Source organism: Geotrypetes seraphini, chromosome 2 (assembly GCF_902459505.1).
Source record: "Geotrypetes seraphini chromosome 2, aGeoSer1.1, whole genome shotgun sequence".
NCBI lineage: Eukaryota > Metazoa > Chordata > Amphibia > Gymnophiona > Dermophiidae > Geotrypetes > Geotrypetes seraphini.
Genome location: NC_047085.1, coordinates 263,262,040 through 263,287,936, shown reverse-complemented (window position 1 = coordinate 263,287,936; position 25,897 = coordinate 263,262,040). Strand labels below are relative to the sequence as shown.

At 41.4% G+C, this 25,897-nt stretch overlaps 1 protein-coding gene across 1 annotated transcript in view; it reads right to left on the bottom strand.

The window, feature by feature from the left end:
• The window catches only part of GRAP2 (GRB2 related adaptor protein 2), a 366,164-nt gene that overhangs the window by 171,001 nt on the left and 169,266 nt on the right, over window positions 1–25,897 (bottom strand). Inside the window, exon 2 of the mRNA XM_033929515.1 lies at window positions 2,202–2,314. Coding sequence (XP_033785406.1) covers window positions 2,202–2,279 — 78 coding nt within the window. The 5' untranslated portion in view covers window positions 2,280–2,314. The remainder of the gene's footprint in view (window positions 1–2,201; window positions 2,315–25,897) is intronic.

Sequence of the window (25,897 nt, the reverse complement as noted above, 5' to 3'; positions counted from 1 at the left end):
AGAGCCTGACCGCCAAGTGTGAAAAACTGCGAATAACTTTGTGGCTGACTCTGACCCACCCCCGCCTCCCTCCCATCTTCCCCCCGGCATCCCAGACCTTACCTGGTGGTCTAGCGGGCTTTCGGGGCTGGAGTGATCTTCCTACGCTCCTGCCCCGTGCAGATCACTGATAGGAAATGGCTGCCGTGAGCTCCCGTCATAGTCTCGAGAGACTATGGGAGCTCATGGAAGCCATTTCCTATGAGTGATCTGCATGGGGCAGGAGCGTAGGAAGATCGCTCCTACCACGAAAGCCTGCTAGACCACCAGGTAAGGCGAAAAAATTTAAATCGGCCACCCCCCCCAAAAAAAAAATCACAAATAACTGTCCATGGATGCTGAAAACCGCAGATTTGGAGGGAGAAGTGTATACTGTCCTGACCTGACCTGAAGCAGAAGCTCTGAAAACTAATCAAAAAACATATTAGGCTAATACAATGAAAAGCTATTATCTTATATTCAATTTCTAAGTGCCTGAACTAGCATATGTAAGGAAGGGGGGACCTTCCACTTTTGTGTTTCTCTCCAGTACAGTCTGAATTTCCTGAGAATTAATTCCCAAAGGAACCCCTTGCAGAATCAATTCCCTCTCCTGAACACCAATTTAGTAAAGTTTGCATTGCCATGTTCACAGTAATATCCAAAAGCATACAAACCAGTATCTATTTCAGACCTTTTTCTTATATTCATTTTACGTTCAAATCCCTGCCACTCTGACACACTGATACAGCAACCAGTGGGCTCCAAAGTGGTTAGAGTGGAGTGCAGCAAAATATACCAAAATTAAGGTAAGCTCTTTGGGATAGCTCCCTGCTGTTAAGGCACCATTTGTGTGACCCCTGGCCTCCTATAGAACCCTATAGCTAGTTATGTGCACAGGAGGCAGGGCAGAAGAACACTATCAAGTAAAAAAAGGGTAAATAGGACAAATAGAAATTCCCCCTTTACAAGTACATTCAGAGTTCTAGGATACTGATCTCCAGAGCTATATGTACAGAAGTAGCCAGCTGCTTAGAGAAATTCTCTGCCAGCTCCCATAAAACTATTAACCAGAAGGAAACAAGCTGCTTCTCCCTATTCCAAACTGCTTCCTTCCCCTTCTCACAGGCACTGTTCTTTGTCTTTTCCTTTTTACTGTCCTCAGGCCAGTAGTAGTTCTCTGCTGAATTCCTGTACCTTGAAACCTCTGAAAGATTCAAGGCCCTTTGCTCAAAAGTCCCCTTTAAAATCCTCTGTGTGGACTCCTCCCACTGCCAAGAGCAGAGAGCTACTATCTGCTGTTTTGAATGATTCCGAGGTTTTTGTTGTTGTTGTTGTTTTTTGTTTTTGTTGTTTTTTTTGGGGGGGGGAACCTAAGAACAGTAAAAAGAAAAAGGCAAAGCACATTGTGTGTGAGAAGGGGAAGTAGGTAGTTTGGAGTAGGGAGAAGCAGTTTGTCTCTCTCTGGTTAATAGTTTGGTGGAAGCTGGCAGAGAATTTCTCTAAGCAGCAGGCTACCTCTATATATATATATATAGATCTGGAGATCAGTGTCCTTGAACTCTGAATGTACTAGTAAAGGGGGAACTTCTATTTGTCCTATTTATCCTCTTTTTATCTGAAAGTGTTTTTCTGGCTTGCCTCCTGTGCAAATGACCAGTCATAGGATAGCATAGGAGGCCAGGGGTTACACAGGTGGGGGAGTTGTAGCACTGTCGATTTCTGCATTGCTGAAACAGCACAACAGAGGGCAGAGCCATGAGGTTGAGAGGGCAGGGTGGGTAGGAACTGTGGCATGTATTGAAATCTCCCTCGGAAAAATTGGACCCCTTTGGCAGCTCTTTGTGTGCGTGCCCTGGCAAATACACATATGCTCCTGCACAACCATATCCATATTTTGCAAAAAGCTCCAATGTTCAATAGGACCTTTTGTAAAATACAACCCGAAGTAAGCAAGCTCTGACTTAGATGTCTCGATTCTGATCTCTACGTTTTATGTAAAATGAGCTTTCACACATCAAATCTCTGTTACAACTGCAGGATTGTTCAAAAACAGCAGTGGGCACCGAAGGTCAAGAACAGCACTTTATTTTCTGTTTTGCTCAAACTGCAACCTCTCTAGTTCCCACCTGGTGGTACAACCCTGTCCATCAGTATTACCAATGCAAGTTTTCCATAGATACCTTGAGGATGTCCCCCTTGCGGAAGCTGAGCTCATCTTCTGCTGTGGCACTGAAGTCATATTTTGCAATGGCTTCCATCCTAGGTCCCTGGCATGGATATGCAGCTGACCAGGCTAGAAAAGAGAAGCAAAAGCACTTTGTAAGACAGCTGGAAACAGTGTACGAAAGGATCTTCAGGGTGGGCCTGTTTTAAAATTTTATTTTGATGGACTTTGTGAAATGCGTGCTGAGAAAAAGAAGTGTCTTAAAACTCTTATGGAAATGTATCAAGCTGAAAAAAAGAGTGCAGTGACTTAGATCAGTGGTTCCCAACCCTGTTCTGGAGGACCCCCAGGCCAATCGGGTTTTCAGGCTAGCCCTAATGAATATGTATGGAGCAGATTTGCATGCCTGTCACTTCCATTGTATGCAAATCTCTCTCATGCATATTCATTAGGGCTAGCCTGAAAACCCGATTGGCCTGGGGGTCCTCCAGAACAGGGTTGGGAACCACCAATCTAGATGGTACTGGAAATTAGGATAACAGAGAAAGGAGTGATCTGCATCATGAACGGAGGTGCAGGCTTCCTAATCAGAGGCTTCAGGCTGCTCAAAGCTCCCAGAATACTCTTCACAGCTCCTGGGATATAAAATGCAAATGCAATAGGCACAGCCTTGACGGCACATAAGAGTATTATATATGTTGCAGATCCATGCCTAAAGTTAATCTGATGGATGACCTTCCGATGATTGTTGGCTAATGCAGTGTGTAAAGTTATTCATCAAAGTACTTAGAGCCAGATTATGCGAACAACACTTAAGTTGGCAGCCACCTACATAAAGGCTGTCAACCGTGTGTCAATCATGCTATGGTGCTGTTTGTAGAATTGCGCCTACCATTAACACTGGCGCCGGTAATATAGGTCAGGGTTATGAAGGCTTACTTTCCCAGCACCTATGTTTGATGAGAATCTCATCTACAGAGGCGCCTAGAGGCACCTAAGGTCATTTACGGCGAAAACCATGCCTGCTTTGACCTTAGATAATGTTAAGTGCTTCTGTAAATGTGATTACGGCATCCTTTTTTTGTAGGTACCTAACGTACGGTGCCGTTTAGAGATTTGGGCCTCAGTGTTTACATTTATCAACCCATTAACAGTGTAGATGGCAATTTTCAATCTGTCTGCCTAAATCCAAAGTCTACCTAATTTTTAAAAGGAAAGTGCATGTAAAGCAAAACATCTATTTGTTATAACATACAGTAACGTACAGTCAATTTAATATCCAATTTGCAAGTTCTTCCGGAATTAATCCAAGTACCTCTCCTCCCTTGTAACCAAAAAAACCCCAAACTGTTGTAACTTCACTAGAAATGTCCAGTTAGCTCTTTTGTAATCCGTTTTGAACTGCAAGGTATAGGCGGAATAGAAGTCCCTAATGTAATGTAACATCAAATTTATTATTAAACTAAACTAAAAACAAACCAAAGAAACCCCACTGGGATAACTATCCTCTTCAGCAGGGCCAGTTTTAGACATGCTGGGCCCCAGGGCAGAAATTAAGGATGGGGCCCCTCTCCCAATTTTCCCATCCACCATACCATATATGGATAAAACACTTTTAAATGACTTCTTCACACACAACACATAGGCAGTCTTTCACCAAATACAGAACAATGGATCACAAATTAGAAATAGAAATATGAATGCTGAAACTGTACTGGAAACCCCAAAACAAACTCAGCAAGTACAGTGGTGCCTCACACAACGAACTTAATTCGTTCCAGGAGCAAGTTTGTTATGCGAAAAGTTCGTTATGTGAAACGCGTTTTCCCATAACAATACATGTTAAAAAAAATAATTCGTTCTGCAGCATAAAATATGCTAAGATGACATAAAAAAAGATAAATTTGTCAAAATGGTGAAAATGGTGGTCTTGCTGAGGCCAAACTCTTTGACGAGGTCACACTGTTTTACCCCACATTCACTCCTTCTAATTATTTCCCGTTTCATTTCAACAGAAATCACCTTCCTGCTTTTTTTAGAAGCCATGATATATAAAAAATATTGAGTTTATCTTAAAAGGACGACTGTATACAGTGAGAGAGGGCAGTTAAGCGCAGTGACTAACGACTGCCTGCAGTGCCTGCGCGGAAGGATGCAATACATCGGCAGCTCGGGCGACTTCGTTGTGTGAAACGAAGTTCGTTGTGTGAAACGAAGTTCGTTGTGTGAAACGAAGTTCGTTGTGTGAAGTTCGTTGTGTGAAACGAAGTTCGTTGTGTGAATCAAGACATGAAGTTCGTTGTGTGCAGCGTTCGTTGTGCGAGGCGTTCGTTATGCGAGGCACCACTGTACTTCATTTTGTATTAACCACAATTGGTCGCATAACCTGAAAGGCTGGGCTTCCCACTTTTAACTTAGGCCCCTTCAAAATGAACATCTCCCTTGCTGTAGCTGGTGGGAATACCCAAGTCTCACCAGCTGATGACCATCTCCTAGGGTCCAGAGACCAGAACCTTCCAAGTTCTGCAGCTTGCAACAGTATTTCAGAGCTCTGCTGCCTCCCCATCACCGTGGCTTTCATGCATGCATGAAAGCAGTGGCAGTTTGAGGATACGGCCATTAGCTGCAAAGCTTGGAGATTTCTGGTTGCTAGACTGGAGGAAGAGATCTTTAGTTGGCAGGGCTTGGAGATCCCCAACAAATCAAATATTTATATTTTGTATTCAGGTGGGGAGAAAATTTGGTGCCCATCCATCCTATTTGGGCTCCAGCCCCTCCCCCTCCCCCCAAAAAATTAGTTGTGTGGCTATGCCACTAAATAGAATTCAAGTATATTTGTGATTCACGTGTCCCAAAGCCAACATATTCTAGTTAATAAATTAAAAATAAAACATTTTTTTCTACCTTGTCTGGCCATTTTGGTTTTCCATCATTTTGGTCCCAGTTTCTTTTTCTACTTTTGTCTATCTTCTACTAATTCTCTTTCCAGTGTCTGCTGTCCATTTTTTTCTCCTCTTCCCTCTTGCTCCTTTCTCTCACTATGCCTGTCTCCAACATATTGATTTTTCCCTTTCAACTTTCCTCCTTTTTTCTTTTCTGCCTCTGTCCACTCAAATCTCACCTTCTTTCTTACCCTCTTTTAAAATTTTCAGCTATTTATCAATTTTCCACCTCCTCTCATTCTGTAGCTCTCCCATTTCCCATTTTACTCCTTTCCTAGCCTCCTATTTCCATCTATCTACTCCCTATTACCACATTTCTACCAATGTACTTGGTTTTCTCTTCCATCTTATCATCCGCTTTTTGACCTCTTCCATGTGGCTCACCACTTCCAGAATCACCCTCTCTCTCTCATCAGGCTATATCTTCATGTCCCTTTCTCTCCTTCCCTTCTTCTTATCCCACCTCTTTTCCCTCCTATGGGTCCATCTTTTATCCTGTCTCCCCAGGTTTCAACATCTCTCCCTCTCTTTTCTGTTCTTCTCTCCCTCCTTGATGCTGAACAATAGGTGAGAGGGAGGGAAAAAAGATGCTGCATCTCTTTCCCTTCCACCCCCAGTCCTAACATTTCTCCCACCCTCCTTACCCTCCTTCAATCCCCAGGTCCAATTTTCTCCCTTCTCTTCCCAACTGCCCTCCCATGCCATATTTGTCCCTTTCCAACTATCCTATCCTCCTATTCTATATATATCCTTTCCTTGCTCTACACCACCCTCAAGCCCACCATTTCTTCAAAAAGAGAAGATTGAGAGGGGACATGATTGAAACATTTAAGATAATGAAGGGAATAGAGTTAGTAGATAAAGACAGATTATTCACCCTCTCCAAGGAAGGGAGAATGAGAAGGCACTCTAAAGGTGAAAGGGGATAGATTCTGTATGAACGTAAGGAAGTTCTTCTTCACCTAGAGAGTGGTAGAAAACTGTAACGCTCTTCCGGAGTCTGTCATAGGGGAAAACACCCTCCATGGATTCAAGACAAAGTTGGACAAGTTCCTGCTGAATTGGAAAGTACACAGGTAAGGCTGGGCTCATTTAGAGCACTGGTCTTTGACCTAGGGGCCGCCGCGTGAGCAGACTGCTGGGCACAATGGAACACTGGTCTGACCCAGCAGCGGCAATTCTTATGTTCTTATGTTCAAACATGCTTATTCTTCTTTATTTCAACTTATTATTTATTTATTATTAATTTTTTTATTTTCCAAATATAAATGTTTCCATATGATTTCTGAATAAAATTTTGATTATTTAATAAATTACTTAGCTTTGCATCGGCACCTCTTCCAATGAGATATCCATTTCAAATAACCTTCATTAGGGACGAGGTGAGTTCAGACTAGAACACGCATCTAGCGTTGCCCAGTTGTTCCACAAGCTGCAAAGTATATAAAAGGTTCATGATATACTTTGTAGCTTGTAGAACAACTGGGCAATGCTAGATGCATGTTCTAGTTTGAACTTACCTCGTCCCTGATGAAGGTTATTTGAAATTGAAATCTCGTTGAAAGAGGTGCCGATGCAAAGCCAAGTAATTTATTAAATATCAAAATTTTATTCAGAAATCATCTGGAAACATTTATATTTGGAAAATCCCCAAAAATATTTTTTTAAAAATAAGTTGAAATAAAGAAGAATAAGCATATTTGAAAATGAAATTGTTATGACACAGCATAAGAATCAATGAGGAGTCCAGCCAGCGGGAGTTACATTACTCTGCTGGTTTTCTGAAGATCCTGCTGCAGTCAACTATACTTTAGTATGCACTTTGGTATTGTTTAAGCTATTTCATGGCTATCTGTAAGAGTAATAGTATAAAAGCGTAGGATTTACATTTCTGAATAGTGGAGCAGATTCTGTTTAATAGATGTACTAATAAGTTGTCAACGAAGGCAGAAATTTTAAACTCAGAGTGGCCTTTCTGAACTCCCCTGATATCTGCATTAAGGAGAATTTCTCAGATCAAGATTTAATGCGTAGAGGAGAGGGGATAGAGGGCAACCCTGTCGTGTACCCCAATGTATGGAAAAGGTGGGGAACAGACCCATTAGCCCAGATGTAGACTTTAGGAGAGTGATAAAGCACTTGGATTGCTACCTGAAAATAGCCAACCAAACCATAATTGTCTAAGACAGAAAACATAAACTGCCAGGACACCCTGTCAAACACCTTTTCAGTGTTGAAACTGATTAACAAAGATGGAAGCTGTAGACATTCAACATGTTCTAAAGTAGCCAATATAGCTCTAATATTTTTTGCGATCATATGGCCCTGAACAAACCCCACCTGCTGCTGAGTAACCAAAGATGATAAACAATGGGCCAGTCTAATTTTAAAAAAAATTTCTTTATTAGGATTTCAATTTTTCATGATCACAACAATCATTTAGAAAATAACAGTATCTTCAGAATAAAAAACAAAGAAGAAATATGTAAAACAAGGTAATACAAATTATCTTTGTTTTGTTTATATTGTTAGTTAGTCCACTATCTTGAGGTGGTAGCTACAAAAAATATAACAGAGAAAATTATTTTCAACAATTATTAAAGGAAAAAGATAAGCTGACCTGAGGCGGGCCTAGTCTTTCAAATATGGGCATCATTCTTGCAGTTTAACAGGTGTACTAGCTGAAATCACTTCTTTATTCAAAATAAATCTAAAAATCTGTGAAGATTCAAAGAAAATATATCTAACTCCTTGAAAATTAACCAAACATTTACAAGAAATCTGAGGACAAAAGTTGCACCCAGTTTTAAGACCTGAGGCCATAATAATAGAAATTGCTTCCTCTTTTATTGTGTAATTCTGGATATATCTGGATACATTCTAATTTTATGACTCATGAACAGTTTATCTTTGTATTTAAAGAACATTTTTAATAACCATTCTCTATATCTAGTGCTAATTGAACAAACAACGTAGCAGTTAAAGCTGGTTCTGCATCTGACCTTTCTAATATATTTGTCAGATCTAAAGCATCTACTACTAGATCTTGTTGATCTTCTACTAGTTTCTTCTTTCCCAAAGGGAGGTAATAAATCTTTGAAATTGGTGGATAAGATGTTTCTGGAACTTTCAAAATCTCAGAAAGATATTTCTTGAATATATCAAAAGCCAATATAGTAAACAACTTAGGAAAGTTAATTAATCTGACATTTTGTCTCCTTGTTGCATTCTCCAATATCTCTACTTTATAATTAATATTTCCATTATCGTTTATTAGGAGATAATTTTGTGTTCCCAAAACTTCTAGTATATTTTCTTGCTCCAAAACTTTAGTTTCCAGTTTTCCCACTCTTTGCTGTAATTTGAAGTCTCCAGTAGTAATCCAGAACAATGAATTGTTAAAATTTGAATCTGAGTTCCCAGGGAAGTTTATAATGGGGAAATAGCTTCCCATATCAAATTCAGGTCAATAACTGGGGTTTTTTTTCCAGTGGAGGTATTGAAAAGGTCATTTCTGGTTTTCATCTGGAGAGGGGAGTTAGACAAGGGTGTCCGTTATCTCCTTTTCTTTTTGACATTGTAGTGGAACTCTTGTTTTGGCTATTCAGCAAGCAGAGGAGATACAGGGTATTCCTTATGCAGGTCGTAAATATAAAGTCTCTGCTTATGCAGATGATATTTTACTTCATTTGAGGAATCCTGAAACCACCATTCCACATTTATTAGACTTGATTGATAGATTTGGTAAATTTTCTGGATATAAAATGAATTGGAGTAAAACGGAGGTTCTTCCACTGAATATACATTGTCCAAAAGGATTATTTGATTCATTCCCCTTTCTTTGGAAGGAAGCGGGCATAAAATATTTAGGTATTTAAATAAAAAGTACATTGGATGAAACGATGAAAGTAAATGAAAAATCATTATTGTTGAAGGTTACAGAAATGTGTGAGCAATGGAACCCTTTACATCTGTCTTGGTGGGGGAGAGTTCAAACGGTTGAGATGATGATTTTGCCTGTTGTTTGCTACCAAATGGTTATGTTACCAGTGTTTTTTCAGAGGTCTTTTTACAAGAAATTAAATAGTATTCTTACTAAATTTATTTGGCTGGCAAAAGCTGTGAGAATTGCTTTAGTATCTTTAAAAAAAACAATTGTGGAGGAAGAGGTAAATTTCCCAAATTTTTATAGGTACCATCAAGCCTGTATAATGCGTCAAGGTATGTATTAGATCTTCCCCGAGCTCATGGAAAATCTTCCTGATTGGTTATGGTTGGAATTGAACGGACACGTATCAGAACTTTAGTAAGTGTCCTTAGGCATATGTTGTTTAAAGATGCAAAGGTAGGCCCTGTTTATCTTTCCCTTCTTTGAAGATGGTATAAGGACATCTATGTTTGTCTTTCTTTCTTTGACATGAATGTTTAAACAGAGTTGTAGTGAAGTGAATTCAATTGTTTTGTTAAGCCGTATTTACAGACAGCTTTAGTTAAGAAGCTCTGCTGGTCAAGGCTTTTTCTGACCCTCTGTGGACTTCAATCTCTAGATAGGAAAAATGCTGATGTGTTTAAAGTTTCATGTGACCTGTATCCATATATGGTTTGTATTTACGTCACATGCCATCACATGCTGACAAACCTGATTCGTATAAAAGATGTGAAACTCATAGTAAAAGACGGACATATTTGAAAGATGGTTTCTGGTCTTTAAGATGTGTCCCCAGGTACCTGACTTACATATGACAGAGACAGAGAAAGTATGGGGCAGGAATTGGGACCTGAATCCTTTTCAGTTGGGGGCTCGTCCGGGATGGGCAGATGATATCACCGGTATTTTGTGAGTATTTCTGAATTTTTTCTGTTCTTTAATACTCACTGGGTAGTGGTGACCTGTACCCACCCTTTATTTTAAGTTCAAGCTTTGGGTTCTATTATGGAGTTTTTTTGGGAAAAATCTTGGGGTACTTTTGGTAAGCACCCCTCATATATATAAGCAGCTGCCATTCTTTCGGGAAGAATGAAATTATTTATAGAACCCCCCTGCCCACTCTGTCATTTGTAAGGTTAACACTTTTATAGAGTATAAGATTTTATTGTCTCTTATTACTGTACTTCGCTTATAAGGTAAGATAAGCGAATATTTTTGCATTGTTATATTGGCTTTGTAACGAGTCATAAAGGCACTTACTCCTAGACAAATGAGACTTGTACGGCTGTGTGTGTGTATGACATTTTTCCTTCAGCTCCCATCTTTCTGTGTCACCAATGTTTACTACTGAGGTAGGACATGCTGTTATGTGGAATGAATTGAATGCGCTGTTTGAATCAGTCTAAGATCTTTCCCTTGTAGTTAAAAAAAGAAAAAAGAAAAAGAAAAAATTCCGTTTTAGAGGTTTTCTTTCTTGTGCAGAGCAAAGCTAATCTGTTCTTTGCTTTCATTATCAGGGTCTGTGCATGAATGTTTTTGTCCCTTCCCCCAGACTTCTCTGTTTGGGCTTCCACTGACCCCCTATAGTGCTTCTTTGAAGTTACTCATTCTTGGTTTTATAAAGCAGTAAGGTGAGATTCCACTGCTTGTCTCTTGACTTTTCTCCGGCATTATCAAAACCACCATCTCTTTTTATAATACGCCCATCGCTCTTGTTGCCAAAGCTGATGGCATTCCCTGTTTCGTCCTAGATTTAGGGCTGTTAATGTTTTGGTAATTCTCATTGCACTTATGTTTCTTCCACCATTCCACCGGCAGCCAATGATTTTTTTTCTGTCATTTTTCCTAAAGAATGTTTTATTTTTAGTCCCTTTGGTGAGGCTGCTTTCACCTTTAAGCAACAGTATACCTAGTGTAGAATTGCCCTTCAGGCTATTCTACAAAGTCATGCACTGCCCTTCATGGTCATATTCTTATTTTGTACAACTTTTTGTGTTCCATAATTCAGGAGACCTATCCGATTGATAGTTTGTACCTTTTATAATGGTTGTCTGTGTGTGGTCACAAGGTGTCATGAAATAAACTGCACTGGTGTACATCTGAAGTGAAATACCTGGGTTTTGTCCTGTCTCATGGTCAAAGGAAAATCTGCACTTTCTGCATTGCTGCTGTTCTGGATCTGCCCCGCCCAGCTAACAAGAAAGACATGCTTACTTTTCTTGCTATGTTTGGTCACTGCCGCCAATGGATCTCTGCTTGTTCCTTCTATGACCAGATTTTGAGACAGACCCTGGTTTCTGAAATGACTGCTCTTATCAGATGGACTTATGAAATGTTGGACATTTAAGATGTGCTTTGGTTTCTAGCTCAAGTTTGGGTTTTCCTGCTTATGCCCACATGTTTTATCTCTTTGTTTGGGACTATTGTAACACCATGAAGGGAGAACATGGCGGTAAGTTACGCTCTGTTGCCTTTTTTTTATAGTCACTCCTGTTCAAGTTCCCTGGCTGCTTGTGCTATGGTGGTAGAGATGGTTACTTTTCTGATCCTAGGTCACCCCATTACCCTTCATACTTTTCACGATGTCCAAGCCCTTCTTTTAAATAGGCTTCTGGGTCTCAAGGGTGAACAGGATTCTCTTCCTCTCTTTTTTCCACCCCCTCCTCTGAATTTGATGCCTGGCGTTTGGCAGGTGCCCAAAGCCGCCCTTTTGGACGGACTTTGGTGCAAAGAGGGGAAACCCTGGATACCAGCTGCTAGCTCTCCCTTATTCATTGCTCAATATCATGGTATTGGTTATCGTAGTGCTCGCTCGACATTTTAACTTCTTGCTAGTGATATTTTCATTCTTGACCTTTTGCTCCTTGATACAGAGATATATAGCTCAATAATTACAACTGGCACGGTTGTGAATTGAAAATAAATTGGAAAATACAATTCCTTTCTATTGTTTTAGCTGAAATTAGGATGTTGCTAATTTAAAATGTTTTTTTCCGGATTTATACATAGCCATCCCAGATCCATTTTGGCACAGATATTTCTAATGTTTTCCACGGGTCCTCTTTATCACTGCAGAGATAGAGACGCTCCAAAGAGACATTAGCTTTATGCCTTTTTCCAAATATGAGATGGTTATGATATACATTATTTGTAGTTTTGGTTTTTTTATATCAATGTGTTTATTTGCAGAGTTAAATTCAGCCCTGCACACTTGACAGATGGAGTAATAGCTCCACGCTTAAAAACTTTATGTTTTGTCTGTGTCATGTCTACTTGTTTTAGTTTAGTGGGTACCCCAGGATACATAATATTGGCCATTTCTAGAGCTCTTTTTCCACTTCTTACTAGTCTAACTGCGCAATGTTCTTTTACTTTTAGCTTTTATATTCTGAATATAGTTTAGTTAGGGGTTATAAGAAAAAGCTTTATTTTATGCAGCGTTTATTTCGTGGTGTTCCCTACATATGATCCATTCAATATACATTTCTGAATACATTCAGTACATCAATATGGTCTCTCTGAAGTGCATAATAGTTATATGAAGCACGAAAAAACATATCCTTTTGGATTGTTCAATTAAGAACCTTAAGTAAGTGAGTATTGTCGCTCTTTTGCCATGGCTATGCTAAGTGAATGAATTGGTATTGTTACATGTTGCCACATTCAGTACAGGCAACATGGTTTCTCTTGTTTTCTATCTCTTATTTGGATCACATTGGAGTACAGCTGCTGAATGATATTTGGAATGCTTTTCAAGCATTTCTTTTCAAGTATCTCTTTCTGTATGCACAGACATCTGGCTGCTCTCCCTTTGAGATTCTCACGGGATGACCTTTCCCCGCCCCATGGGTAGATTTTCCCTTGATACAGGAGGAATACGTCCAAAAGCTAATTGAAATATTAGGGCTTGTTCAAAGAAACGTGTCTTGCACTTCTCCTTTCTCTCCACAGATTCCTACCCATTTTTTCCAGCCTGGTGATTATCCAGCAGCTTTCCAAGGATCGGAAGCAGACGGATTTCCCCTTTGGCCTTCCCACTACTGTGATCGCTGTGACCAGGCCCGCTGCACTCACTGAGGAGTTTCCTGTTTGGATCCACGCAAGTCGCTTGAAGAGGGTTAACCTAAAACCCCAGAAGCAAGTCTTCCCTGCGCAGATTTCACCTCCTCCAGTGTAACAACATAATGATCTCATTGCAGCATTCTACCAACTTTATCATTCTCTTACTGGCACTGCTGCTGCTAGTTTTTCTCCCTGTATGGATCATTTCTAACTGGGTCTACAGGGATGATGTGTTCTGGGTCCACGACACTTTCTGCCCATACCCATCTGTAAATGACACTCCTGCTGTAAACAGCACCCCCGACACCTCTTTGCGAACACGACGTCAAGCTGGACTACTCCCTCGCAAAGGCTGTCCTTCAATTGGAATCCAGAAAAGACCGATAGTATGCTACCCTTTGGTATAATTCCAGCAGTGTGCAAGTTGCCACCTTCTCCTTTGAGTATTGTGACATTGTGGACTGTTCATCAATTGATATCCCAAGGCTGTGCCATTGGTCCTCAGAGATTCCTAAAACTAAGGACATATATGTATATGTTACTGACTCACGTTGAGGGGTTAAGTGTGCATTCTGGGGAGTGGTAGGGTGGAATATTAATACTGACTGGGCTTATAAACTAGAAAATACCCTGAAAAACAGTGGACCAAAATGGTAAATCACTGCTTACTTGTATGACCCTTCATAAGGTTGGACACTGTTATAGGAAAAGTGTTCCTGCACAAATTATTAAGCTTTCTCTTACTATTGACAACCCTAGACCTACTGATGAAGGTATGTACATTATGGACATGTGGTTTAAGGGTGGGTCTAGCTATCATCAGTTTTCTTACGGGATCTATCTACCTCCACTCATCTTCTCCCGCCATTTTGTGGGGGCCCCAAAAAATACTAACCCACTGGCCCCTACATTCAATAAACTTACTGACATGATGGCTATTGCCAATCCCACTTTTGAAGATATTGTGGCTGTTAAGGTAGGGTTTTCAGAACGTAACCTTTGGTTAGAATGGATGAAATTCACTGCTGATCAACATAATAAGAGTAATTGTTACATATGTGCTCAAGCTAGACCCCATCTAGGAACCGTACCTCTGGACCTCCCTCCTGGTATCCAACCATGCCTTTTTGGGTTATTTACCAGTATCTCCTCTAATTTTACCTATCCTCTTTGTGCACTGTAGTGTTCTAAATACCTTTTGTTGCCAGGACAGCAAAAGCTTGATATTGCCGTTACCATCTATAAGGGCAATTACACATGTCATGTTTCTAATCTGACACAGGATAGTTTTGTAGGTAATTTACCCCCAGGTTATTGTTCTGTCTTGGCTCATAGGTGTGCCCCATTGTTGCTACATTAGAGTTGATATTTACTGGCTTTATGGAGACTTTTGGCTCCCTGTTAAGCTACCCAGCCAGTGGATAGGCCAGTGCACTTTAGTTAAGGTTACTATGCTTCTGCATATTTTTCTGAAAGGCATCCTTCCTATTCACATGGTTTTTCCTTTTATTTGTCTTGATATAAATCTGATCACATGTATACATAGATGCTATAGGGGTCCCAAGAGGGGTCCCAGATGAATTTAAGGCCCGAGCTCAGGTTAAGGCTGGGTTTGAGTTCCTTATTCCCTTTATTACTATTAATAAGAATGTTGATCGGATTAGTTAAAATTATTATAATCAGCAACGCGTTGTGAACTATTCTAGGGACGCCTTGCAAGGTATTACTGATCAATTAGGCTCCACTTCTCAGATGGTTCTCAAAATCATATGGCCCTAGATATGATTTTAGCTGAGAATTCTGTTAAATTCTCCTCAGTATTTTATGCTGTTGTACTTCTCTTTCTGACAATATAGGTCCTACTATGGACATTCAGAAATTAGCAGACCTCTTTGCTGAGTCCAAATGTAACTCTGATTTATCTAATTCTTGGGATCAGCACTTTAGTTGAATGCATAATCTCTTATTATTTGCACTCTTGTCTTGACTGCTCATGTACTGTGTTATTCGTATTACAGCTCCTAAAAAGACCCCTCCTTGAGAGACATACCTAGAGTATCACTCCCTTCCAGCTCATGCTGTGTATTTGTGACGTCATTTACATGACGTAAGAGGGGAATTGAACGGACACGTATCAGAACTTTAGTAAGTGTCCTTAGGCATATGTTGTTTAAAGATGCAAAGGTAGGCCCTGTTTATCTTTCCCTTCTTTGAAGATGGTATAAGGACATCTATGTTTGTCTTTCTTTCTTTGACATGAATGTTTAAACAGAGTTGTAGTGAAGTGAATTCAATTGTTTTGTTAAGCCGTATTTACAGACAGCTTTAGTTAAGAAGCTCTGCTGGTCAAGGCTTTTTCTGACCCTCTGTGGACTTCAATCTCTAGATAGGAAAAATGCTGATGTGTTTAAAGTTTCATGTGACCTGTATCCATATATGGTTTGTATTTACGTCACATGCCATCACATGCTGACAAACCTGATTCGTATAAAAGATGTGAAACTCATAGTAAAAGACGGACATATTTGAAAGATGGTTTCTGGTCTTTAAGATGTGTCCCCAGGTACCTGACTTACATATGACAGAGACAGAGAAAGTATGGGGCAGGAATTGGGACCTGAATCCTTTTCAGGAATGGCAGCTCCTGTCTCTACTGAGATTAACCAGTGCTTCGAGAGTAGTCTAATTTTGACTACCTCTCAATTGCCCTCACGTATGTTGTTAATCATCTAGAAGATAAGAACAAAAACTGTGGATACAAGCTTGACTGCGGTGTTCTTTGCTCACATGTTTAAAGACAATAGACTGTTTTCAGTCCAATTCTTTATATGTGAGTTTGCAAACTATTGGACCCCTGAGGAAGGCGTGTTTGCCGAAACACGGACCGTGTAGGGTCCAGTTGGATTTTTATCATTGTATTTTTATTATTGTACTTTTTAATTGAATTTTCATGGTTTTATATGTCAGTGTTTAATAAATTATCTCCAGAACATCTGTATCCACAGTTTTTGTTCTTGCTTTCATCGGTGGATTGTTTTCACTGTGGATCATTGGGTCTCCCCATTTTTCTTTGTTAATCATCTAGACCCTCAGAAATGCCACCAAGATACTCAAGTAAATTTCATAGTATCTGGCTTTATGCATTTTGATCTTCACCGGGTCTCTCAATTCAGTTTATCGTATTGCAAGTTGAATGTGATGAATATCTTTAAATTCATAAATACGTGTTAGTGAACATTGTAATTAATACTTAGCTTGGATGGTCAAATTCTAAGGGATAAATACACCAACATGTTTCACCCTGGGGGGTTTCTTCAGGGCTACAATCCCTTGTGTGAAACTAGTCACCCGTAACACGAACACCAAATTCCTGTTACAAAATTCCTGATCCTTGGTAACAGGAATTTGGTGGTCGTAATGTGGGTGACTAGTTTCACACAAGGGATTGTAGCCCTGAAGAAACCCCCCAGGGTGAAACATGTTGGCGTATTTATCCCTTAGAATTTGACCACCCAAGCTAAGTATTAATTACAAACTATTTATTAAATGTTCACTAAGTATTTATGAATTTAAAGATATTCATCACATTCAACTTACAACACGATAAATTGAATTGAGAGACCCGGTGAAGATCAAAATGCATAAAGCCAGATACTATGAAATTTACTTGAGTATCTTGGTGGCATTTCTGAGGGTCTAGATGATTAACAACATACGTGAGGGAGATTTAGAGGTAGACAAAATTAGACTACTCTCGAAGCACTGGTGGATATATACTCTCTCACAAGCATTTTGAAACGATGATTATCAATCCACTGAGATTAAGTCACATTTTGAGTATCAAGTTTCCGAGGTTATATAAGGACAATAGAATTTTGCTGGACACAAGGCAGACATTAAAATGTATTAATAATTTGGCACCTATTTCAATTCATAAATCCACCTGTCAGTCCCTTTGGCTGAATTCCAAGATTCAAATAGGTGGGTTTAAGGTAATCTGGAAGCATTGGATGAAAGCAGGTATACGCACTTTGGATGATGTAACGTCAGATGGTAAACTGCTTGACTTTTCACGATTGCAACATACATTGGTCTTGCTAATTCTCAAAGTTATGGATGGTTGCAGTTGAAGTAGGCCATTCAGGAAGGGTTCCTTGATTGGAAAAATCTTAAAAATCAATATAGCTTGCCGGTTTTGTGTTTTCAAGTGGACTTCTGGGACACCAGGCCGCTCAGTGGAATAAATTAATATCTGGATTTTTGAATAAGAAACCAAAGACTGGTCTTTGTGACATATGGAGTATTGAGATAAAGCATCAGATTACTGCATCTCAATGGCCACAAATCTGGACTTGGAGGAAGAGATGTACGGCGTCTGCATCTATGAGACAAACATGGTTTTTCTTATTACATAGTACATTTTGGACCCCAGTTCGTTTACAGAAATTAGATAGTTCAAAGTCTAATAGATGCTGGCACTGTCATCTTGAAGCTGGGACTATGGATCATTTATTATACTATTGTCCCTTGATACTTAAATTTTGGAGATCTATCTGGGAGCAAGTGAACAATATATTGGAAAATCCAGTGCTATTGGCGTACGATACCATCCTATTTGGTACGTTAATGAGAGCTAAAAGTCAAATATCTGCTAGGAATAATAAACTTCTCTTTGTAATGACAGGAGTTGCCATATAACTTATTTTGAAGAATTGGAAGAGGTTAAATTACACTTTCTGGTGGGAATCCCTTTGTTATACTTTTAAAATGGAGCGTCTGATGGCTATACAGCAGGGAAGGTACAGGAAATTTATGGATGTTTGGAAGCCGTTGACTAAATTTTGTAAGGAATGATAACTGACTTTATATTACCGACCTTTATACATACACATCCAGGGTGGGAGGGGGGAGGGGCTTGAATTGGAATTGTTTTTGGGAATTTTTAGATAGTTTCTTGTGGGTATTTATTTTCTTGATTAATAGGTAGGAGGGTGGGGGAAAATAATTGCTTATTACTATATGTAAGTTTCTTGTGCTTTTCTTGTAATATTATATGTACATGAATTATTTGTATGCACAATTGTAGTTGGAAAATTTAATAAAGATTATAAAATTAAAAAAAAGGAATCATGGAAAAAAAAAGAAAAGGTCATTTTTGAATCTTTAATTTTCACAGTACCTGAAGGCAATATTGCCAGAGATGAGACCAGGTTAGTCTATTAGCTAAAATCTTTGCGAACAGTTTAGTTTCAACATTTAACAATGAAATAGGATGACAAGAAGAAGATTGATCAGTCACTTTGTCAGGCTTCAACAGCATTATGATTTGGATGGTGTTAAGTGAATCCGGAAGAAAGCCATTGTCTACAAAGGCGTTAAAAGTCCCAGCTAACAGGGGAGATATACTCTCAAGCAACAGTTTATAAAATTCTAGCCTGTAACTGTCAGGACCTGGTACTTTGAGCAAGAAATGGTGGAGTCTAAATGGTAGAGAGGACCTCATCTGCAGTAATAGGGGCATTTAGCATAAGCAGGGATTGTTCTGGCAACATGGACAAAAATAAGCTGTCAAGATAGACTGCCCCATCCATCAAACCCTCCTGTTTGGTATAGTTTGGTAGTATTCATAAAAGACATTGCTAATTTCTTTATCTGTATGAACCAGCCTCCCAATAGAAGTATATAGTTGGAGAATGTTTTCAAACCCTTTGGAGCATCGCACTGCTCGAGCCAGAAAACATCCCCTACGATTACTGTAAAGATGAAATTTGTATTTGTAATACACCAGAGATTTCTTAGCCCAATCATGAATCAGTTCTTGGAAGGCCTGTTGTGAAACCAACATTTGCGATTTAAGCGCTTGAGAGGGATGAGTATCTTATTGTTGTCCAGTCATGCGTAAGTGGCGTTCTAGATGTAGTATCTTGCAATCTCTAGTCTTGGCTTGATGACAGGTATATGCCAGGATTTATCCATGGAGCATCGCTTTAGCTGCTTCCCAATAAAGGATGGGATCAGAAAGATGCTGGGCATTATGAGTTTAGTATTCAGTCCACCTTTCATTGAGAAACTCCTGGAATTTCAAATCCTTATATAAATGAAGCAGGAATTACCAGCAAAATAAACCTTTCTCTGCTGGGTAAAGCTGCAAGACAAATGAGATCATAGCATGGTTAGAAACGGCAAAGGAGCCAATCATAGCAGTTTCAATTTTGGAGAAAAGAGAGCGAGAAACCAGCCAATAATCTATGCGAGACAGGGATGCATGCACCCTCAACAAGTGTGACATCCTTCTCACTGGGATGAAGTGTTCTCCAAAGGTTAATGACATCCATTGTAGAACAAAGCAGTGGTAGCCCCTTAGTGGGACATATCCATTCATTCATCAAGGGTTGAGATTTGTTAACAGAAGGGTCATAAACACAGTTGAAGTCCCTCCCCCCTTCCCTGGGGATAGGGATATCCTGCTGTTAAGCCAACAAGAAAATCAAGTTAACAAAAAATTTATGATCATGTGAATTGGGAGCATAGATATTACACAAAAGCATTAGTTGGCGATTCAGGGTCACTTTAGCAATAATATAACAGTCCCCTGGGTCCAACCATTGTTGGTGGATTGTGCAATCATGGAGCGGCGCGGGACCAGACAGGAAGCGCAAAGGTCGTGCTCCTGTGTTGTGCGCTGCTCTGCAACTAAAGGCAGCCGTCCAGCAGGAGACTGCACTGGACCACCCCCAGTTTAAAAAGGTACCGGGGGGCAGAAGCGCAAAGGTTGTGCTCCTGCGTTGTGCGCTGCTCTACAACAAAAGGCAGCCATCCATCAGGAGACCGTGATGGACCACTGTCAGTTTAAAAAGTTACCGAAGGGCGTGGGGCAAGGTGTATTCGCTCCATAAGATGCACCCACTTTTCCACCAACTTTTTGGGGGTGGAAAAAGTGCATCTTATTGAACGAAAAATATGGTTTTTTGATATGAAACATCACATTTTGCTGGAAATTTCAAAAGAAATATACCCCCCAAGGCTAAGAAAACCAAGAACTCTTTCCTTTGCCTATGTGATTCTTAGAAATATCAGGAAAAATACGAACATTAGAGCCTAGAAACTGATCATTAATATGACAGAAATATAAACGAAGAATATATTCTCTATCACTCTCCAGAGCAAAAGTTATCAACAGGGTTGTTTTATCTGTAATAACTTCTAAAGAACTCTCCAAGAATGTTGGCAAATTTATGTCCACCATTTTATCTCCTGGGGTCTCAATGGGAGTCGATATCCCTGGAAGTCTCTTAATATTCAAATACTGTGCTCTCACTATTGGAGGAATATTTTCCAACGGAATGGCCAATATTTCACGGAAGTATTTTTTTGCCATCTCAACAGGTGATATAATAGGACATTTTGGAAAATTTAAAAGTCTCAAATTATATTTTCTTAATTGATTCTCAAAACTCTCCATCTTTCATACTATAAAAGATTGTTCTTTAACCAATTCCAATTCCAAAGTATTCATCTTTACATAAGAACATAAGAAGTTGCCTCCGCTGGGTCAGACCAGAGGTCCATCTCACCCAGTGGTCCACTCCCGCGGCGGTCCATCAGGCCTATCACCTGTGCAGTGGTCCCTGACTATTCCTATAACCTACCTCCACTCCTATCTGTACCCCTCAATTCCCTTATCCTCTAGGAACCTATCCAAACCTTCTTTGAAGCCTTGTAACGTGCTTTGGCCTATCACCGCCTCCGGAAGCACGTTCCATGTGTCCACCATTCCAAAGTATTCATCTCATTAAGCTTATCTTCTTGCTTCTCCAATTTTTCATTTACCACCTAATCACTCAGCCTAGACCAGAAGTACAGATTTGAACTAGAGAGTTGCGCGGGGACAGAAATCCCACCCGTCCCCGCCAAAATCCCACCCGTCCCCACCCGTCCCCGTGAGGAATCCCTCCGTCCCCACCCGTCCCCGTGAGGAATCCCTCTGTCCCCACCCATCCCCGTGAGGAATCCCCTCCGTCCCCACCCGTCCCCGCGAGGAATCCCCTCCGTCCCCACCCGTCCCCGCAAGGAATCCCCTCCGTCACCACCCTTCCCTATAAACTTCAGAAAAAGTTATTTTATTTAATTATGCTACTGAATTAAAGGCTCTGGTAGAGACCCATTTACAAATAAGCAAAGAGACTTTACTAATTTGGAAAAATTAATTGGGAAGAATACATACTTTGTAAATGGGTTTCTACCAGAACCTCTAATGTAAATATAAAATATAAATACTCAGCTGATGAGAACCCACAAACTGTCAGCTGAGGACTTCCTTTGCAGTTGGCCGGGGGTCCCTTTTGCCAAGCTTGGCAGGCAGCAGTACCGTCCCTGAGTCACAGATGCTGCCACCTCAGTGGCTCATGGATGCTGCCAGCGACTGCTGCGCTTGGTGGAGGGGAGTTCTGGCCATCTCTAGAGGAGGTCCTCTGCTGGCGATGCTTGGGGATCCCCACCAGTCACAGCAAGGGTCAACAAGTACTTCAACACTGTAGAAATAAAACCAGAAATGCATTTCCTTTTCTTTTGAACACAATACAAAGACATCTGCCATATACATTTCCCAAAGCTAACATATTTTAGTCAATAAATTCCGTTTTTTACCTTTGTTGTCTGGAGACTTATTTTTCCATAAAGTTGGTCCCAGTTTCTTTTTTCCGCTTTCCCATCTTCTGTAAATTCTTCTGTTGCTGTCCATTGGTTCCCCCTACCATGGTCCAGCATTTATCTCTTTCTCATCTTTCGTGCCTGCCCACCAGCCCCACGCCCAACATTTCTCCTTCTATCACCCCTCTCCAGCATTATGCCACATCTCTCCCTCCATTCCCTTCACCACTGTCCAATATTCCTCCCTCTTGCATCCCTTTCAATCTGCCCCATTGTTCCCTTGCCACATTTCTCACTCTCATCTTTTTCTTCCCTATCATATTCTGTACCTTCCTCTCTACGACCAAAAATTCTCCTCTTTCTTCCATTTGCCGTGTGTACACAACCATCTCTCTTTCCCGCTCATTGACACACCCACACCCAATTCTCCCTTTCTATTCCCTCCCCCACCTCAGCATCTCTTTCCCTCCTTTCCTCTCTCCCCAGTTCATGACTTCTGTGCCCAAAAATGCACTCCCTTCCACCACTTCATTCGAGTTCAGATAACAGCAGGGGTTGGAGGCAGCCTGCAGCAAGCCATATGTAGCCGACCCAGAAGTCTTCCCCCGAAGTCAGAGCTGACATCAGAGGGAAGGCTTTTCATCAGTCTGGCGGCGGCTGAGGTGTCAGGTGGGAAGGGGTAGATACTGGATGTAGGAGGTGAGAGGAGACAGACTGTAGATAGAAATGGGGAGGGATCAGACACACTGGATGAAAGGGGAAAGATAAGACAAACTGGAATGCCTGGGGAGAGAGAAAAAGACAGATGATGGATGGAAAGAAAAGGAGAGGGGAGGAAGACATTGAATGGAAAGGAGGAGAGGGGGAGGATACGGATGGAAGGGAGGAAAGAGAAAGATGGAGCAGACACTGAATAGAAGGGGGAGAAAGAAATGAAGCAGATGCTGGGCTGAAGGGGGGAAAGATGGGCAGATGCTGGATGGAAGGGGGGAGAGAAAGAAGGGTGGATGATGGATGGGATGACAGAGGGGGCAGAAAGGAGGAAGAGAGGAGACAGATCAGATGCTGGGCAGAAGCAGCAGACAGAGGGGCAGATGCTGGATGGAAAGAGGGGGAGGGGCAGATGCTGGATGGAAAGGGACCTCAGGTCAGCATCTGAATGGTCGTGCAAGTCTGCATGGGTCCAAATGGTGCCACACACTGCTAGACCCCTCCCCCAGTCCATTGTGCTTTCTAGAAGCCAGTATTGTGGTGCAGCCTGGTCCCTGCTAGGTTTTCTCCCCCTAGAATGGGACAGACTGTGCTTTTGCCGGCAGAGGCAGAGTGGTGAGCCTGCACGATGTCGCAAACTAGCCCCCCTCCCCACCCCACCCCACCCCACCCCACAAATGTCCTCCACCCAGAACAGGATCGAATCTGGGTTCCCAGTAGCTGAGCAGTGAGCCTACCGAGGTATCCCCTACCGAGAATGGAACCAACTCTGCAGTAAGAAGACTTAAAGAAGACTTAGAGCCATAGAGCACGAGACTCCCACGGGGATGAAAACAGCCTACCTAAATTCTGGCGATGCAGGCATGCAGCTTACAAGTCCGGCGTCGCGGCAGGAAATAGCCATGCTGAGCACTGAGCTCAGCACGTACACAGATGAAAGCCTTGCTTGCTGATTGGTCCGGCGGCACGGCGGGGCGGGGCCGCCGGACCAATCAGCAAGCAAGGCTTTCATCTATGTACGTGCTGAGCTCAGTGCTCAGCATGGCTATTTCCTGCCGCGACGCCGGACTTGTAAGCTGCATGCCTGCATCGCCAAAATTTAGGTAGGCTGTTTTCATCCCCGTGGGAGTCCCGTGGGCCAGGCGGCGTCCCCGTGGGAGTCCCGTGGGTCAGGGGGGCATCCCCGTGGGAGTCCCGTGGGCCAGGGGGCGTCCCCGTGGGAGTCCCGTGGGCCAGGGGGGGAACCCGCGGGATCCCCGCGGGACCCGTGGGATTCCCGCGATCCCCGTTCCCGTGCAGACCTCTAAATTTGAACCAAAATAGTCTTCAAGCACAAAAGACAGGCTTTACAACATTACCAGCTGTAAAAGACAGAGGTCAAAAATAACATCAGACATTTACAGTCATTCAATTCTCCCAGGACTCTCTAAACCCCAAGAGATGCTTGCTTCTTGCTTTTTTTCTCTTGAAACCTCTCACAGCTAGATTGAACTCAGATGTGGTTACAGATGCAATTCTCTGTAGCTGCCTGACTCTCCTTACTCAGATCCAGGGGATATCTGCTGTGTTCCACCTTGGAGAAAACAGTCCCATAGTCGGTATTAAGTGCTCAAAAGCTCAATTTAAGGTTAGAGTCCATAACTGATTATAACTTGCCACAACGCTTCCATATCTATCTTTGCTGGTTTTTGCAACACCCCAAACTTCATGATATTCCCTCCTGAAGCATCTCTCAACTCTCCTGCAGTGGAGTAAACATTGGTAATTTTTGTCCACACTTTCTTCATTTGAATCTGGTGTAGGGGTCTCTCCTGTGCTGGAGTCTGTAGTTCCCTCTCGGGGTAACAGACCTTCAGCTACTCCTTCCACCGAATCACTTCCAGGTTGGGGAGGAACCAGTCTTTGCTCTGGGCTCAGTGAGACCCGGTCTGCTTCTGTTTCGAGTTCTCCCCCAAGGTAGGCTGGGTATTCTCCACCAAACAGGCAAAAACTTCAGTAATCGTCATCTGGACCATCTGTTGTGGAGTCCCTATCGCCGGAGGGTAAGAGCAAGAGGCTTCTTTCATCTTTCCTATGTTTGTTGTTGGGGAGGGCAATTACAAACGCTGGCACAGAAAAACGAATGGAGCAGCCTGGTCAGATGTCTGCTCTCAACACCATGTTGAAACTCTCTGAGGTTATCCAGAACCCCTGCTTTTCTGTGGTCTGAAAGGCATCCATTTGATATCCCACCCACCATTTACAAAATTTGGTATGTTCAGTTGTGGATAAGTAGGTTTCCTACAGGAAAGTCACATCTGCCTTAGAGCGGTTCAAGGATGACAGTATCTGTTGACATTTAATAGGCCAAGAAACCCCATTGACATTCCATTAAAAATAACGGAATGCCATTATATATTAAGTAAGCTTTTTTTTTTGGGGGGGGGGCTTAGTCTTTATTCATTTTTAAAACTTTCAATAAGTGTAACATAAGATACAATCATTTTTACTTTAACATCACTTAATATACCATCAAAGTATAACTCACATCAAATATCCCCCCTCCCTTATATCCAACAATTGTTCTTAAGCATAAGAAATAATAAAGTATTCCCACCCCCCTCCCCACTCTGGACGTGTATGTACAAAGGGAAAAAATGATATTCATTCTGTACAGTATTTTGTTAATGGCTCCCAAACATCCCTAAATTTCTTAAAATGTCCCTGCTGTATGGCTATTGCCCGCTCCATTTTAAAGATTTGGAATAACAAATTCTACTCCAAATTATAATTCAGCTGATCCCAATTTTTCAAATTTTTCATAATTTGTTGTATGGGAACTCCTGTCATGATGAGCAAAAATTTATTATTATTAGAAGAGATTTGACTCTTAGCTCTCATTGATGTACCAAATAACACATTGTCATATGATAATGCCACCGGATTTTCCAGGAGATTATTCACTTGTCCCCAAATGGATTTCCAAAAGTTAAGGGCTCCTTTTACAAAGCTGCGCTAGTGGTTTTATCGCACGCACCAGATTAGCGCGCACTACAGCATGCGCTAGCCGGAAATCTACCACCTGCTCAAAAGGAGGCGGTAGCGGCAAGCACGAGCAGCAATTTAGCGTAAGCTATTCCACGCGTTAAGGCCCTAGCGCAGCTTTGTAAAAGGAGCCCTAAGTATCAACGGACAATAGAATATTAAATGATCTAATGTCCCGACTTCGAGATAGTAGTGCCAGCATCTATTAGACTTAGAGCTGTCTAATTTCTGTAAACAAACTGGGGTCCAAACTGTTTTATGTAACAAGAGAAAACAAGTTTGTCCTATAGATGCCGATGCCGTACTTCTCATCCTCCAAGCCCAAATACGTGGCCATTGAGACGCAGTAATTTGATGCTTTATCTCAATGCTCCAAATGTCACGCAGACCAGTCTT